The sequence below is a fragment of the Malus sylvestris genome, chromosome 3 (assembly GCF_916048215.2).
Source record: "Malus sylvestris chromosome 3, drMalSylv7.2, whole genome shotgun sequence".
In the NCBI taxonomy this organism is placed as follows: domain Eukaryota; kingdom Viridiplantae; phylum Streptophyta; class Magnoliopsida; order Rosales; family Rosaceae; genus Malus; species Malus sylvestris.
The window spans coordinates 34,519,157-34,537,536 of NC_062262.1; the positions used below are offsets into that span (position 1 = coordinate 34,519,157).

The 18,380-nt window shown below is 37.1% G+C and overlaps 3 protein-coding genes across 3 annotated transcripts; 2 read left to right on the plus strand and 1 right to left on the minus strand.

Moving 5' to 3' along the window:
• Window positions 1-747: 747 nt before the first annotated feature.
• LOC126614658 (elongation factor Tu, mitochondrial) lies at window positions 748-4,270 on the minus strand. The gene is made up of 12 exons (XM_050282306.1): window positions 3,985-4,270; window positions 3,653-3,728; window positions 3,338-3,430; window positions 3,137-3,211; window positions 2,953-3,057; window positions 2,750-2,840; window positions 2,458-2,663; window positions 2,034-2,117; window positions 1,751-1,816; window positions 1,598-1,660; window positions 1,105-1,345; window positions 748-965 (listed from the first exon to the last, which is right to left on the minus strand). The coding sequence occupies exons 1-12, from the start codon at window positions 4,167-4,169 to the stop codon at window positions 898-900; spliced, it is 1,353 nt and encodes a 450-aa protein (XP_050138263.1). The 5' UTR covers window positions 4,170-4,270; the 3' UTR covers window positions 748-897.
• A 3,419-nt stretch (window positions 4,271-7,689) lies between these two features.
• Window positions 7,690-11,244, plus strand: LOC126616735 (E3 ubiquitin-protein ligase SP1-like). The gene is made up of 11 exons (XM_050284834.1): window positions 7,690-8,289; window positions 8,416-8,468; window positions 8,665-8,786; window positions 8,894-8,989; window positions 9,224-9,361; window positions 9,442-9,507; window positions 9,928-10,040; window positions 10,194-10,304; window positions 10,478-10,521; window positions 10,606-10,714; window positions 10,806-11,244. Exons 1-11 carry the CDS (start codon window positions 8,216-8,218, stop codon window positions 10,906-10,908), a joined length of 1,029 nt encoding a protein of 342 aa, XP_050140791.1. The 5' UTR covers window positions 7,690-8,215; the 3' UTR covers window positions 10,909-11,244.
• Window positions 11,245-14,507: 3,263 nt separating this feature from the next.
• LOC126616381 (uncharacterized) lies at window positions 14,508-15,208 on the plus strand. The gene has a single exon (XM_050284435.1). It carries the CDS (start codon window positions 14,569-14,571, stop codon window positions 14,959-14,961), a length of 393 nt encoding a protein of 130 aa, XP_050140392.1. The 5' UTR covers window positions 14,508-14,568; the 3' UTR covers window positions 14,962-15,208.
• Window positions 15,209-18,380: the final 3,172 nt, after the last annotated feature.

Consider the following 18,380-nt stretch of genomic DNA (forward strand, 5'->3'; position numbering starts at 1 on the left):
AAATCCCATATTTTCCTAAATCTCCTTTAACAGAAGAAATAGAAGCTTGAGAAGGAATACTTGGCGCTAGGTGGTTAGCCACAACATCGATTAATGCCGAGGCGTTTGAAAATTAAGAAAGGGCGCCTAAACCTGCTCAGGCACCTACCTAAACTACCTAGGCACCCGCCTAGCCCGCCCAAACCAGCCTAGGCCCCGACTAGGTTGCGACTCATTTAGACATAAAATAGATAGCTTTCATTTTACTTTTTTTTTTCTTTTCAATAAATTGTAAAGACTTGTTGAATACTTAAATGAGTACACATTATATGCTTGTTCCCCATGTTTTCATATGTCCAATACTTCATAATATATATGTTATTCTATTTTGTAATTTATGATGAAATTATATATATTTTAAGTATAAACAGACACTTATTTATACGAAATATTTGTAATTTATGATGAAATTATGTATATTTTAAGTATAAATAGACACTTATTTACACGAAATATAATAAATTTACTTGAATCCGCCTAGTCCACCTAGGCGCCTAGCTACGCCAGGCCCCAGCTTGCCGCCCAACTAACTCCTAGCAGCTTTTAAAACCCTGATTGTTATCGTCTCTATGACTAAATATGACTAAATAAGCTATTTGCATTGGTTACTTGTATTCTTGTTTCAATTTAACACCTCTGATACCAACGGGAGCAATTTCTTCGGTCAAGGAGCGAACCAGAAAACAAACCATACAAAACAATTAGGTCTTTGGCTCCGAGGAAGGCGAAATGGAATAGCGAGGAATGGGAAAATGCCGTATTGTACATAGGAAAGAATGTAAACTGCTTGAACAAACTAACCCTGTTGAAATTATTGCCAGCCTTGGGAACAAAGAAACTAATGGGAAATCTTCATTCTCAAAGTACCTTGGAAACAACTCCTGCACCAACTGTTCTTCCTCCCTCCCTCAAGGCAAATCTTTGTCCTGCCAAATGAATATAGGGAATCTTTATCCTTAAAAAATTCACAATTCAAACTCGGACAACTAGTCACAAGTCGTATTAACTATTTAGCAATAACAAGCAAATTCTTAGTTTTCTGTCACACAGAAGATGTGAACAAACCTTGTTCAAGAGGAACCGGCTGAATCAGCTCAAAAACTGCAGTCACGTTGTCTCCTGGCATAACCATCTTAACATTTTCGGGCAATTCTACCTTTCCAGTAATATCTGCTGTCCTCAAATAAAACTGAGGCCTGTAGTTTGAGAAAAAGGCAGTGTGGCGTCCACCTTCATCCTTTGTGAGGACGTATATCTCTGCTTCAAACCTCTTGTGTGTCTTCACGGTTCCTGGCTTGGCAATTACCTGTGCAATGGGAACAAATAAGTGAGGCGGAGTCATCCCACATTTACAGCAGTTGGTGCCGAAACATAGTTGCCAGAATAAAGATAAAGATTTATGGCATTCCCATAAACAATAACCAATAGAAGAATAGCTTCCACATGGTATAACCTATAGTTATGCAATCTACAAGGGTTAAATATGTGTTTTAATAGAATTTCCACACGTTGTATAAAGTAATATGAAACCAAGACCTCTACAATTGAAACCACATACCTGTCCTCGTTGGATATCTTCCCTCTTTAGACCTCTAAGAAGAAGACCGACATTATCACCAGCCTAGTCAAGTGCACAAACCCATCAATGAGATATATTTCCTGCTATTAAGAGCCGTGGTATCTTGAAGAGTATTCAGAATAAGTCACTTACTTGCCCATGATCCAAGATTTTCTTGAACATCTCAACACCGGTCACCACTGTTTTCAAAGGAGCACCCTGAAAAAGAACACAAACTTAGGACCAGCCATTCGTACACTGGTATTTTGCCCTCAAGCTATCAAAGACACCTATATTCAAGGTCCACCTAAGGCCAATGGCAACTCATAGAATGAGTTACATACACTAAATCATCAGCTAAAGATGTAAAAGGGGAAGAAGTGCATAAGGAAGCTCTGCAGCACAATAAAACATAAAAAACTTGTGTCACACGGACCTGATGTAACCCCAGAATCTCAACTTCCTCACCAACTTTAATGGTCCCTTGTTCAACACGGCCAGTGGCAACAGTTCCACGACCCTTTAAGGCATAAAAAGAGATTAATAAATAAATTGACTGCTGCAATGAGGCTACTGTAACACCGAAAGAGAAAAAAGGAGAAAATCAAGTGAAAATAAGGAGCAGAACAAAGCAAGGCAAAAATAACCGTGCAACATGAGAATATGGATGATTCAAATAAAGCACGTCATATTTCTACAAAAGCTTATAACAATAGTTTCGTGATCAATACAATAGTAATAGGATATTACAGTGGAACTGTACTTAGATATTATGAAACAAAATTACATGCCAAATTTAAGACAATTCTTGCAATGAAATAACAAATGTCTGAGTGTACCTAAATGCATGGCCAACTTACTTGAATTGAGAAAACATCTTCAATTGGCATCAGGAAGGGTTTGTCAAGCTGGCGTACAGGGTCAGGAATGTACTCATCCACAGATTCCATTAATTTTAAGATTGCTTTTTTGCCAATCTCATCATTTGTGCCTTGTAAAGCTGATAGAGCCGAACCCCGGACGATAGGGATTTCATCCCCAGGGAACTTGTAGAAGCTAAGAAGCTCTGCCAGAAATATAAAGCAAATTTATAAGAACTTATATTGAATATAAAGCTATCTGCTAATAATATGATCTCTTAAATCTACTAACCACGGAGCTCCATTTCAACCAGCTCTATCAACTCTGGATCATCAACAGCATCAACTTTATTGAGAAAACAAACAAGTGATGGCACGCCAACCTGGGCAATACACCCAACAAGAAAAATATACACATCATTATACACCGCAAATGCGCAAGAAAAAACACATAAGTTTGAATTTCTTAAAATCTAACAACAATAAAATACCCACTTGGCGGGCGAGTAGAATGTGTTCCTTAGTTTGTGGCATAGGCCCATCAGGAGCAGATACGACCAGAATACCTCCATCCATTTGGGCAGCTCCAGTAATCATGTTCTACATATTAACCATTCGTATTAGACGACAATCCATGCACGAAACTACTTAATAATTTTCCCTCGAATTCAAAGCTTACTTTGACATAATCTGCATGTCCGGGGCAGTCCACGTGTGCATAATGGCGCTTAACAGTCTCGTATTCTACATGAGCCTACAAAATGAAGGCAAACCTAAGTTAGGCAGAATAATATTTTGGAGAATGAGTCAGAAACAAATGGAAGATAAACCATTCCAAGAATATAAAATGCAAAGCTGATCATAAAGAAAAACATCTAACCGTTGCAATTGTAATTCCTCTCTTTTTCTCCTCAGGGGCCTTATCAATTTCGTCAAAGGCCACGGCCTTAGCTTTCCCTTCTTCTGCCAGTACCTGAGAAAAACTCGAAAAGTTATATTATGATAAAAAAAATTCCATTTTCCCCCTTTCTGTCATATGAACTGGGTCCATCACATGGACCGGACTAGAGTTGGGAAAGCAGTTATCTTTAGCAACATCCTTTCATGCTACATTGTATGAAGCAAATACAGAGATCCAAATACAGCACACAAATTATGCACATAGAAATGCAATCAATACATTGAAATGACCGACCTTTGTAATTGCTGCAGTCAGCGTCGTTTTTCCATGATCTACGTGTCCAATTGTTCCAACATTTACATGAGGTTTTCTACGTATGCATAAACAATGCGATTACAATTCACAAACCAAAAAACTCACATCACATCCATAGATATTCAACTTCAATGACGCAACACCCAATTCAGATAAAAGCAATTAAACAGGCCAATTAAATCCAGCACCAAAAAAAAAAACTAAAACGGTGCAAATCTCTCAATTAATTCGCTTCTAAAAATCCTAATTTTTTATGAAAACTGAAATATTCAAACTTTAAAGCAACACAGAGGCAACGAGTGAATACTAACGTGCGTGTGAAGGTGGCCATGGATCGCCACCAAGGACAAGGGCTACAAGATCGGTCATTTCCGAAGGCGGAGTCGGAGATTGGAGAACCGGCGGCGGCGATCGATCCTCGGCTGCACAAGTAGACTTGCGAGGAGTAGGGGAGGATGCGCTTGGAGCTAGGGTTTCTGAGAGCGACCGCAGCCATTGAAATGCAGAGGAGGAAGAAGAAGAAGAAAGAGATCAGAGGCCTTCACTACTCGCAGTGTGGCGGGGAGACCTGAGCGTTGGGGTTTTAGGCTTTTTTTAGGGCTTTTGGGATTTCTCGAGGGTTTTTGCTGACGGGCTTTAGCCAAAACGCACCGTTTCAATCAAACCCGGCCCGTCTTTTCAACACCTTGGTTTAACAACACGAGTGGTTTAAATGAGGGTTCATACTATGCCACGTAGGCACTCACTACATAGGGAGAATTTTCGTGCCGATAACACGGTCCGGTATAGTAAAGTGTAATAATAATACAGTTGGTTGTACACTTGAGAAACAAATTTCCAACCAATTATATTATGACATTTAGTGTACTGAGCTGTGTTTCCGGCATACTAAAAATTTTCTTAACTACAACATGTATGCTCATTTCAAACTCACAAAGTACATCATAACAATAATTTACGTTAGTGTGATGCCAATATTGTTACATTTCTATATGTTACTATTGTTCTTTTAATTTCACCAATTTCTTTGAAGCGAACTTTTAAGTTTCTATAATTTTCATATTGTTATACTAAAATAAAATTAGAGTTAGTTTCAATATCCTTTAATTTTATATAACAATGTGACGGTCACATACAAAATCTCTCGTCCAAGTGGACGTAAACGAACTGATATGAGCGGATCGAGTATTAGAATATTCAAACTTGACACACAAGGCAGGGATTGTTGTGGTGCAAAACGGGAAAAAAAGTTTGAAGGGAAAGGACTTGGATTCTTCCCCAAGAACGAGCTATAACATGCTGCAAACACTATATAACCCTAAATCAAGTGGAACTTGGATTATCTCCCAAACAAGAACTCCTTTATAACTAGAGGGCCTCTTGTTGCGTAAATAATCATCAGTTGAATTACAATAAGAGAGAGAGAGAGAGAGAGAGAGAGAGGAGAAAAGAAGATGGTTTGGAAGGGATTAGGATATTGCTTGGGCGGAGCTGTTCTTTCCTCCACCGGCTGGTTCCTCAACGAGTAATTCTTTTGCTCCATTTTTCGATTTCGCCTCCTTTCGGAGAAAGAAGAATTGCAGTTTTGGTACATTTTAGAAGTTAAATTTCTTTTGGGGGAGTTGGTTCTTAATTTAGTTTTGTTTTTGTATTATTGCAGTGATGCAGATAAGCTTGACTCAGTCCCTCGGATCAGCCAGTTGAAGGATTTGGGTGCGTTCCTCTTTCGAAATCTGTCTCTTTTCGATTTCCACAGTGCCGTCACACGCACGTTATAACGCTTGTATCAACTTTTTCTAATTTTATCTGTCCATAACATATCAATCTTGTTGTCTTTCCTAAATAATAATATATGTCTTCTTTCGCTTTGCAGAAAATCATGGATCGGGCACGGTGGTTGCGATTTCGGGGGAAGTTGGCTCTGAAACACCCATCGACTGTGAGCTTGGTGGTTTGCAAGGGGTAATTGTTCGAAAGGTACCGAAATCATAACTCCATACTGACGCAGCGGAATGTATAGGTTAGGACTTAGGGTTCACAAACGATTCCTAAAAAGGTTCCTGTAACTCCGGTAACTCTTACAAGCTTTGCTTATATATTTCCACAAAACCTAAGGACAAAGAAAAGAAATGCGAAACAGCAAAAAAAATGCAAAATTAACAAAACAACCCAAAACTAAAAAAACCGTGGTTTTGACCCTCTAAACGACTCCGACCGCCCCTAAACTGCCAACATCGTCAAGCAACTTTTTTATTCCTAAGTCACACACATATATACAAAGGCCGGGATTCCATTTTAGTGTTCATGGAATGAGATGCTCATTATGTATGTGGTCGATGTGTCTTCTATATTATTAATATCATGTCGATATTGTGTTGGTAACTTGATATGAAATATTGATATAGAAAATGTTGATTTAGGAATGGAGTACATGTCCTTACGACATGTTCTCAATATATTGTCAATATGTTGTAGTATAAGTCTCTCCTATTTTTATTTAGTGTTGAAAAGGTTCATGTAACTTCATCGAGCCGTTTCTGACCTCAACCCCCTAAATAGGAAGAGGGGTACTTTACAAAGAGGGGGTAATTGCTTCGCACTTGACTGTGATAGCCCTCTCGATTTTACAGATGACTTGAAATTACATGTCTGATATAGTAATTAATTTGGCAGAACTTTAATTTTATGGTTCGTTCTAATTTGGCAAAAGTTTAATTCGATGGTCCTATAGGACCGTGGAAAAGCATTAATCGAACGCGTACTTCCAATTGGTACTTCATTCAATGTTGTTGGTGATGTACGCAAGTACATCTATGCTTCTGCATACATTGTAGAAAGGTCATATTTTGTATAAGGATACTTAAGGCCTAAAGGATTCTTAATTGTTCTGTATTGAAACTTGTTTGCTTTAAAATGCCTTTTGCTTTTGTGGGTGGAACGATGTTATTAACTCGGAACTCATGCATTAACGGTCAGAAATCGTTGACACAATTACTAACTGCAACACAGTTTTTGTATATGATGTTACACTTCCATGATGTTAACCATCCCTTTTCATTATCATTGTTGTTAAAAAGAAAATTTATGGTTTGTCGGAAACACGGCTTAGTACATCAAGTGTCATAATACAAGCGGTTGATATTTTTTTTTTAAAGTATCTAACCACTTGCTATGACACATGTGTACTAGACCGTGTTCTCTGCTCACTGAAAACCCTCTTGCTATTAAGGGTTTTTATCCTTCCAATGTTTTATGCTCAGTTTTTCAGCTCAAGCAAAAGTATGATGACCATAAACCTTTTTGCCATTACATTTTCTATGTAGTTTAAAAAGGCTCCAAGAAGGAGCCGAGCATGCTCGAGTCAAACTCAAACTGTATTATAATGAGATTTACGTGAATTGGTAATGAGTTAGGATTAAGATAAATAAGTTATGCATCATTATCATTTGACACGAGAGCAAAAATTAGGCAACCACAATTGATAAGCGAGGATTAGTTCGCGTTTTGGACCAAAAACCTAGTCTTGATGAAAATAGTGTTTGGACTCGAAATGGTTCGGCTTAAACCCAACCTGAACTTGTAAATCTACGACTAGGTAGTCATAGCCGCTTAGTACTACAGTTTAGTGATATTTTTCTTCACTTGTAAGTGAGAGGTCTGAGGTTCGATTCTCGCCAAATGTGAATTTGGACCATATTATTGCTAGCTCATTGTGAGGTTTAGCCTACTTCGCCACCTTTTTAGCGTAGATAATATCTTTTGTTAAAAAAAAAAATAGCAACACAAATCATCTTTTCACGCAACTATTGAAGAGAAACTTTTTAGTGTGCCGGGAATACAGCCTAATACATTGAGTATCATAATACAATTAATTAAATTTTTTTTAACTTTCAATTAATTATATTATTACACTTAATATACCGAATTGCCCGCGCTAAAAAATCGCTTGATGTTAGAAGATGCAGTAGAAGTTTAGAACGACTTACATCTAAAGAGGACGCTCAATGTCGCCGTATCTCAACCGAATAATGTCGTAGGCACCAACTAACATTAACTGACGTAGGACCGACCAATTACTCCTCTCTTTGCACACCATTCCTATCCCCAAGCCGAAAACTGTGTCACCCTCTCTCTCTCTCTCTCTCTCCACACACTCTTCCTCCCTCCACTTCCTCCGCTCTTTCCAACACTCCTTGTATCCGATTCCGTCCCCCCTAATCCCCCTTCCCAATTTCCTTCCTTTTCAACTTTCCCGGAAAACAAACAGAAAATTTCGACAACCCTTTTCTCTGCGACTTCCTATTTCCCTAGAATCTCCCTCCTCTCTTTCCCTTCTCTCTCTCTCTCTCTCCCAAAATCCCTAATTTCCATTCGGTTCGATATCTTTCCATCAAATTCGCCTTAAAGGATCAGTCTTTCGTGTATGATTTCTGTCTGGGTCCCCTTTTTGAGCTCTGACGCTTCCGGTATTGGCGTAACAATGGCGGAGAGCAATAGCGCAAGGGTTTGGAATTAGGATATCGATCTTTGCGGTGGTTAAAAATGCTACCTTGGGGTGGATTGAGTTGTTGTCTGAGTGGAGCTGCTCTTTACCTTCTTGGCAGGAGCAGTGGCAGGTCAGTGTGTGCTCCGTTTTTTCGAAATCGAATCGGCTTTAATGATGACCAAATTACAGATTTTTCAATCGTGAATCACCTTTTTTTTGTTGGTAATTTGAAATTTGGTCTTTTGTGATTACACAGGGATGCAGAGATTCTTAAATCCGCCACTCGAATTAATCAGTTGAAGGAATTGGGTATGCGCCTTTTTTCGAAAGCGAAAGATTAGTTTTTGCTTCAATTTTTTGTTTTGGTGCCTTGTTTGAATCAAATGCATTTTCATGTGGTACATCTTCTGGAAAAGATTTACTTATTTTTATTTTTCGGGTGATGACGTTAGTGTGCCTGGATTTGTTCCCTGAATTAGAGTTCTTGTGTTCTTTCACTTTTCAGCAAAATTGTTGGATTCCGAATATGTATTGCCATTGGTGGTTGCGGTCTCGGGGAGAGTTAGCTCTGAAACCCCCATCAGCTGTGAGTTTACTGGTTTACGAGGCGTAGTTGTGGAGGAAACGGTACACAAATTTATAACTCTAAAGAACATATTTTGACGCCTTCGCTGGTGTTGTTTTTGTTTTCTTACGTGTGATTGGTAATTAACCATGTTATTGATCTTCTTCAGGCAGAACAACATTTTTTGAAGCACAATGATGCTGGCTCATGGATACAGGATTCTGCTTTGATGCTTTCAATGAGTAAAGAAGTCCCCTGGTACTTGGTGAGAATTTGTGCTCTCCCCCCCCCCCCCCAAAAAAAAAAAACAAACAAACGCTTTTTCCTCTCTCTACATGTCCAGTCTGGTGCTTATTGAGTAAAAAAAAATTTGGTTCACTTGGAGCTGAAAGTTGGCCAACCCCACGTAGTGGGATAAGGCTTTGTTGTTGTTGTTGTTTGTTGGATTTGAAAGTTGACTAACTGGATATGATGGTGGTTCCTGGATTCTTTATATCAGGATGATGGAACTGGTCGCGTGTTTGTGGTGGGAGCTCGAGCTGCCACAGGATTTGTATTGCCGGTTGCAAGCGAGGTATTTGAAGAGTCAGGACGATCCCTCGTACGTGGGACATTAGATTATCTCCAAGGCCTCAAGGTTTGCTTAGTTTAGTAAATGTTGGATCGTATCTGGAAAACTTCAATGGTTGAACTAATACAATGGCTATTTTGTCTTAGATGCTTGGAGTCAAACGAATTGAGAGGGTACTTCCAACTGGTACTTCTATGAGTGTTGTTGGTGAGGTATGTTCAAGTTTAATATGATACTGTGTCCTGTTTAATACAAATACTCATATGACTTAAAGCTAAAATATAGAAAGTAATAATCCGATACTCAAATAGACTTAAAGCTAAAATATAGAAAATAATAATCCGATACTCAAATAGACTTAAAGCTAAAATATAGAAAGTAATAATCCGATAATATACACGTTATAAAATTACGGGTTATGCATAGTGATTAGTTTAGTATGGTCTCAAAATATACTGAAGTTGGATGATCCTTGTTCCAAAAAATGATCTGTGTCCCATAGAAGAACTTGCATTCGTTTCATAATTAGCATTTTATTTGCAGGATGTTATTTTATGGAAACATTTGTGCATTGCAATGTTATGATGTACACACTCATTTGATGCTCTCTCTTGTTGCTTGACTTCTGTCAGGCTGTCAAAGATGACATTGGTACAATTCGGATTCAACGACCTCAGAAAGGGCCATTTTATGTCTCTCCCAAAACCATTGATCAGCTTATTTCAAACCTTGGAAAATGGGCAAGGTTGTTTATAACTTAATAGGAATGCCACGATGTATATTGACATTTTGTGTGCATGTGTATGTCATGCGCTGGTGTTTCTGCACTCATGCGCTGCTCATTTGCTTTAATGGTGTGCTTTTTCTGTTGTCTAATTAATATAGACGTCTTTTTCAGGTGGTACAAATATGCATCTATGGGTTTGACCGTGTTTGGTGTTTATTTGGTTGCAAAGCATTCTATCCAATACTTCATGGAGAGAAAGCGGCGTAGGGAATTGCAGAAAAGGTATGTAGCCAAGTTTGTCTGTTCATTTGGAACTTGCAAGTGAAAGTCGCTGCTTGTATGATTAATTAAAAGGAAAAACAGCATGTTTTGATATTGGCTTTATATATATATTTTTCCCGTTGTTTCTTCTGTCTATCTGAGACAAATGGATACTGAAATTCATGTGCATGCAGGGTTCTTGCTGCAGCTGCTAAAAGATCTGGGGAAGATAGTGAAGGTATACTGCTGAGCGACCCCATTACAATATTATTTGCAATATACGCTCGAAAATGTACTAAGGGGCTTTACGTTTTTCTCCCAGGTTCAAACGAAAAAGATGACAATGCATCAGATGGAAGCAAGAGAGACCGTATGATGCCAAATTTATGTGTGATATGCCTTGAGCAGGAGTACAATGCGGTTTTTGTCCCGTAAGAACTGCCTTTTCAGTGTATGGTACATTAGCAGTCTAATTCATCGCCTTACGAATTTAGCACATCACTGATTCATTTATTTTATCAGGTGCGGTCATATGTGCTGTTGTACAACTTGCTCCTTACACCTGACCAGTTGCCCTCTCTGCCGGAGACGAATTGATCAGGCTGTGAAGACTTTCCGTCATTAAGGTTCTGCTTCAAATGTATTGAGCTGCTGTACTCGATGAAGAAATCTGGATGCTTTGAGCACAAGTGCTATCCAGAGAAGCACTTCCAAACAAGCCCGCGATTAAACGAAGACTTTGTTATCCGGTGCAAACCTGCCAATGCCCCCCCGTAAACTTTCGCTTATGAGTAAATTTGCAGTTTTTATATATTTTTCTTTCCGGAAATCTTACTGGCATGGTGATTTCTATCCAATTACTGAAATTTCTCTTTGTATCGAAAATTGTAAATGATTTAAGCGGTAGACATTCTTGTAAATTGATGCGATCTGTAAATGTTATGGCCTTTTTTTCTTGTCAGGTTTCGGTCTGCCTTTACATTTTTTTGACCGAGTGTTTATTTGTCGGGTGATGCTGTCCATACGCTCCTTTTAACTTTCGACACAACACTCTTAATTTTTGGTCGTCAGGATGAGGATCCTCTCCGGATTCTCTTTGTGAGGATCATTTTATTGTGTCCGTTCATTTTACATTATGCGATCAATTTTTGTCAGGGATCCTCACAAAGAGAATCAGGATAGGATCCTATTCCGTATGGAATGAATTAAAGAGGATAAAAGAAAAGAAATTAACATGGGGTGTAAAAGGTAAAAACGGGTGTATGGATAGCATCATCATATTTATCTTCTTATTTTGGTTTTTTAGCCAGAAAGATATTTGAGAATTGCATAACTTCTCACTTTGGTCCTTAAGATTTAAAATTAATAGAAGTTGTCCTTGTGCATCATAAAATAATGAAAATACTCTCAATTTTTGTCAAATCATTTTACTCATTGTTTATTAAATAGAGGGTATATTTGTCATTTTGGTCCTTATTTAATATAATTTTTCAAAGAACGATAAAAATGATTGATGATGGATAAATTCATGGATCACTTCTATTAATTTCAAATCCCATGAACCAAAGTGACTAGTTATGCAAATCTTAGGGACCACTTCTATTTAGCTGAAAAACCTCTTATTTTTGGTGGAACAATTTTCATGCTCGAACTATGAGATGAGAATAGAAATTAACAGGGACGTGTGGAAACAAAAGGATCCCCTCTATGTCCTTCGAATGTGATGAGAATAGAGATGTAGATACAAAAGGATATGGATCGAAACTTTTAAATCCATGATTCAATTAGATAATCTGATTATAAATAGATTCAAATATTTTGTCAAAAAAAAAAAAGATTCAAATATAAAATAAGAGTTGATACGATCTGATATAATCTTATTCGACTTAATAAAAAATATTATTATTTTATAATATTATAATTTATACTTGTGTGTAATATTAATTTAAATTTTTTAACTTAGAATTTACACTGTTTTCTTTGGATACAACACGAAAATTTCTAATTACAAGTAGATAAATAAATTAAATTAAGGAAGTTACTAATGATATTTCAATCATTTTTAGGTTTTAAATTAGAATCAATAACTCAGCCTACTTCATCACTCTCTTAGTGTAAATAATATTGTTTGTTAAAAAAAATTAGAATCAATAATCTGATTTGAATTCGAATCCCACGCTTATAGGATATGGATCAACAAGTCAAATCCAAAACTGGATCTGAGGGAAGCCGAAGTAGGCGTTCTCCTAGGCCCCTAATTTTATTTTTTTAATATATATTTAAATTTTTACAATTTAAACGTAATAATTTCCACATAATTTTTTTTTCTTTTCCCTCACCCACATATAAATATTGTTTTACCCTTTCAAATCTAATTAAAATTTAAAAACAAAAAGGCAGTTTTTTTTCCTCTATACAACCCTACTCAGTTTCTTTCTTTGTTTTAATAATAACTATCGCTCCTCTCTTTCAGTTTTCACATGGTGAGCATTTTGATATTGATGGGAAAGACTTATTTCTAAAACTAAGAATCTTAAGAGAAACTTTACCAAAGGAAATAAATTGGGCAATGAAATTGTTGAAACATGAGACAAATGGATGGTTGATTCCCGAATGCATAAGTTGCTTATAGAATTTTGTTTGCCTTTGCAAAAAGAAGTTTTTCAAAATTAAAGTTGATCAAATCCTATCTTCAATCAACCATGTCACCAAAAAGATTGCATGGGTTAACTATTTTCAAAATTGAAAAAGAATTGGTTGAAAAATTAGACTATGTAAACTTAATTAATACATACATCTAAAAACGAGATATGTGTAATATTTAAGTAATGTTTGTATATATTTCTTCTTTGATTTTAATTTTTAATTGTATTTGAGATAGAAATAGACTTTTTCATGTATTTAGTTATTTTTTTTATACATATCAATGTACAAAGTGTCGGAGGTCAAAAAACTCTAGGTCCTCACTTTGAAAGCTCGCCTAAGGCTTCCAAATTCTTAGAGCCGGTCCTGGTCAGATCCAATGCTTATTGAATATGGATACAAATCCGATCAGTCTACAAGTCTAGTTGACTGCTAGTCTTCATTGGCTGGCTTAACCACCAATTAGAGCATAAACATAAAACTTTCCTAGAAGTTAGATGACATAAGCATGCTGACCCCATGGGAAAAGGATAACAAAAAGGAAGTAATTTTTTCTTCCTTTGTATAACTTGATTCTTACATCTAGATGGAATACAATCGGAACGAATATAACCCTACAACCCTAGCCTTTCATTCCATGTTGTCCCCACATAACACGTCAAATGTGAAGAGGAAGTTCGTTCACATTAACGAAACTACAAACTTTATAGGTCCTTCTCAATAAACTACTTAATCCCGAAATATTCGTAAATTTTGTTTCAACAATTGGTGTTAAGTTTATCCGTGATCTGGTTTGTCACCTCTCACGGCTCACGAGGCAGAAAACAATATGATTCCTATAGTTACAGAGGGTTAGTTTCTTCATTGGTCATATTTCGACACTCAAATCGAATCCAATCCCACATATACTCTGATGTTTGTGTTTTCGGATGTCTCATTTTCTTCTCAGAGTCTTTAATAACTTTTTGGTGTCTTCATCTATCACTACGTCGATGTTACAAATTCACTATGGTTGAACACATAAGTACCATTCATAGTGCCCACCGTATCATAACATGAGGGACGCGGTGTGACGAGTTTCTCCGGAATCTCAAACTAATTTGTCAAAAGTTGCTGTGGAAACCAGATACAAGTTTATACATTGGTCGCTTGCTATATCCATACGCTTTGTTATAGTGGTACTTTTTAGATTCTAATTTCCTCATAACATAGGGTGCCTAAAAAGGACGCCAACAAGACTCTCATCTTTGCAAAGGTCGGGGAGGGGAGACGCCTATCGTACGCAGTCTTACTTTTGCTTTGTAAAGAGGTTGTTTCCACGACTCGAATCCGTGACCTTTCTGTCACAAATGAAGAAATTTTTCGTTGCGCCAAGACTCGTCCTCATAGAGTACCTAAAATGATCCCTTAAAAAAGTACCTAAAGTGATTGAGAATATGATCCCAAAATTTGACAAAGTAGTTTTCTCTTTAGATAAAAAAAGACGGAACAATAGGGTAAAGATGTCTGAAAAATGACTAGGTATCTAGGATTCTTACTCCAACCATGACTCCTTTATAGAATGCATATAAATACCACCTTCTATGTTCTTTAGAAAATCGCTCTCAATTTTCAAAACTTGATCACGTATTCATATTACTTGATGGAAAAGAATGGAAATAATTCTGCTGCATCAGATTCAAAGGGAGTGTATGAGAAAATCTTCAGCGCCATCGCAGTTTCTCCTTCATTTCAAGCAATTCGCCAAGCCAAGCATTTTCCACAAGAACCTAAAGCTGCCTCCACTGCTAGAAGCGGGGATGCTCCACAACCACAACCCAAGAAGTCAGCTGAATTAGCACCGGTAGTGATTCAGATTCCAATCACGTCTGCAAAACAGAACTCTCAAGTTAAGGAGGAAAAGCATGAAGCACAGAACTCTGAAGTTAGGAATATTGAAATTCAAGGAGGATTGGATATTAACGACATATTTTCGGAGTATATTCGTCGTACGAAGAAGAAGTTCAATTCGACGCAATCGAATCCTGGTAGTTGAAAGAATGCTTCCTTTAAGCGTGAGCAGGTTTCCCAAATGTGTGTGCATGATGCATGCATTAGGATTTTGCTAGTTTCACGACTTAAGTTAGCATTTCTCTTAATTTTAATGTCCAACAAACTTACTTTGTTTAAGTTGTCCTCTCTATGTGCTCTCTTTATCTATCATTAAATCTGATCACATATGTAATGCTTGAGTTGGTGTCGTTTGCCATTGAATAAGATTGCAAGTTGCTGTTTCTGTTTGATTACTCCGCACGTTTGCTTTGGCTATCAATACGAATTGTAGTTGGAAAGCGATGATGAAGCTTGTAGTGTTAGCCTTATAAGGTTATACAATTAAAACACAAACGAAGGAGTGACTGACCTGATTCCAATGGTAGTTATCGAAGATGCAATAGCCATGCAAGCAAGACGTGATCGATAAAACTCCAATCTTTATGTTTGCCATGACAAACAGAAAACACCAACTCTTCTGTAAACTCCTAGCTTTATGACAATGCTCTGTGGGAAGCCTTAGTTGTCGTTTTTAGGGTTAGCAGGGACCAGTGTTTATATACTAGCCAAAAAGTCTTAGATTCCGTCTATAAGGGAAAACTAAAACTCTCCTTTCTTGGCTCTCAAGTAAAATATCATAATCATATATTATTAAGGATTCCATCAATCCTATTTCCAATATAAGACACCTTATATAGAATTAATATCTTTATGAGATTAAATCACAATTAACATTATTCTCCAATATTACATTCCTATTACATGTAGTAGACCACTTAAGGTTGATTTATATTGGATAAATCCAACATTCTCCCACTTGGTCTACAAAATGTAATATTCACGTTTATACTTGAGATTGAAGACTAATGTCACTTTAGTGGCCATGTAATAGTGATTACATCTCGTCCTTAATGTAGCTTCTGTCAAATGCATTTCTTAACATGGAACTAACAAGGTTGTAGGATTGACACAACCCAAAACCTTCATAATCACACATGCTAAGATCCTCATTCACATGAAACACAAATTATGATCAAGAGATGAAACTTTAAATAAACTTTAAATTAACTTAAATGTCTTACTTTATATTATCTCAGGTCCACCTTATTGTAACTCACAAGTTACATTTTATGCTTCTTCGAAGCCTTAAATCTGCCAATGCAGATATCCTTCATCTAATGAAACCACCATAACCTGCAGGTGTGAATACATCTCCAAAACAATCATGCATCAGTTTCATTAGACCGATAACAATACAAACAATGTTTGTAACCAACGGACACAACTGAAAATACCAAATAGGCACATGTCCAAGTAAAATATCCCAAAACTTCATAAAACAAATTAATTCAACACTTGTGAGCAAGATGAATTAATATGTTTTTGACACTGATCTATGCACCATACCAGTTACTTTCATAGTGATTTCCAACACCTGCGGGCAAGATGGAAATCCTCACAATTGAGCCAGTGCACAAATCATGCCATGCCATTTAATATGTAATTTGATAACAACTTGATATCTGATATATTTTATCAGATTATTGACTAGCACACGAAAAATGTGACTTAATGAATCCAACTGGAGATTAAAATGAATACAAGGATTATATTCATACCTTATAGGTCATCTGCAACTGTAAGGCATTACTAACACGAAACTCAAACTCCCACTGATCTGCAACATCGTTACTTAATTTGCAAATCAATACTTAAATCATACTTTTGAAAATATGCCTTTGGGAGTAGCCTTACTTAGTCAATGAATGCATATTACCTCAATGAAAGGTACAACTAAGCTTGAAAGCATTCACCACTGTTACACAAAACTTGCATCCAACAACCATCTTATATGTATTAATAAGTCCACATTTATGCTAAGTCCTTATGAGCCTCAAAACAAATGATCAACCAAAAAATCCAAATGATTGCAAATAACAGGAAAAACGTACGCATATACCAAGTATCCATTCGTGCAACTTAAACATAGTTTATCCATGATCTCGTTTGTCACCACTCGCGGCTCACGAGGCAGAAAACAGTATGATTCCTATAGTTACAGAGGCTTAGTTTCTTCATTGGTCATCTTTCGACACTCAAATCGAATCCAATCCCACATATACTCTGATGTTCGTGTTTTCGGATGTCTCGTTTTCTTCTCAGAGTCTTTAATAACTTTTTGGTGTCTCCGTCTATCACTACGTCGATGTTACAAATTTACTATGGTTGAACACATAAATCCGTAAAGTACCATTCATGTTGCCCACCGTATCATAACATGAGGGTTAGTGCACGCGGTGTGACAAGTTTCTCCGGAATCTCAATCTAATTTGTCAAAAGTTGCTGTGGAAACCAGATACAAGTTTATACATTGGTCGCTTGCTATATCCATACGCTTTGTTATAGTGGTACTTTTTAGATTCTAATTTCCTCATAACATAGGGTGCCTAAAAAGGACACCAACAAGATTCCCATCTTTGCAAAGGTCGGGGGGGGGGGGGGAGACGTCTATCGTACGCAGTCTTACTTTTGCTTTGTAAAGAGATTGTTTCCACGACTCGAATTTGTAAATTTTGGAAGGTAGTAATTCACTGATTCTTATTGAATGAATAATCTCTTTACAATACTACTATATGTAGTCATATATTTACAATCAATTCCTACAAACTAGCTACTAATAGACAGCTCATAATACAAAATAGGAATATAATTAATTACAATATATGGCAAGTATCTTGATGATGATCCTTGACTTTCTCAACACTCCCCCTCAAGTTGGTGAGTGAATGTTTCGAACTCCCAACTTGCCTAGCAAAGAATGAAATCTTTCCTTCCCAAGAGCTTTAGTGAACAAATCAGCAAGTTGTGATATGGAAGGAACAAATCCCGTCACAATTTTTCCTTCCATAATCTTATCTCGAACAAAATGACAATCAATCTCAATGTGCCTTGTTCGCTCGTGAAATACCGGGTTTGCCGCAATATGAAGAGCGGCTTGATTGTCGCATAATAAGGTAGTCGGCCCTTGGTCTTGAACTTGAAGATCTCGAAAAAGGCTTTGGAGCCATGCAAGCTCACAACATGCTGCTGCCATGGATCTATATTCTGCTTCAGCAGAAGATAAGGATACAGTTTTATGTCGTTTGCTTTTCCATGAAATAAGGCTATTTCCAAGGAAAACGCAATAACCAGTAGTGGAACGTCGAGTGGTAGGACATCCTGCCCAATCGGAATCACAATATGCCTTTAACTTCAATGAATTTTGAGATGGAAACATCATGCCTTGCCCTGGTGTGCCTTTCAAATACTTCAAGATGCGTAAAGCAGCTTCATAATGAGACTTTTGAGGTGATTGCATGAATCTACTCAATAAATGAACTGAATATGTAATATCCGGTCGGGTTATAGTGAGATATATCAACC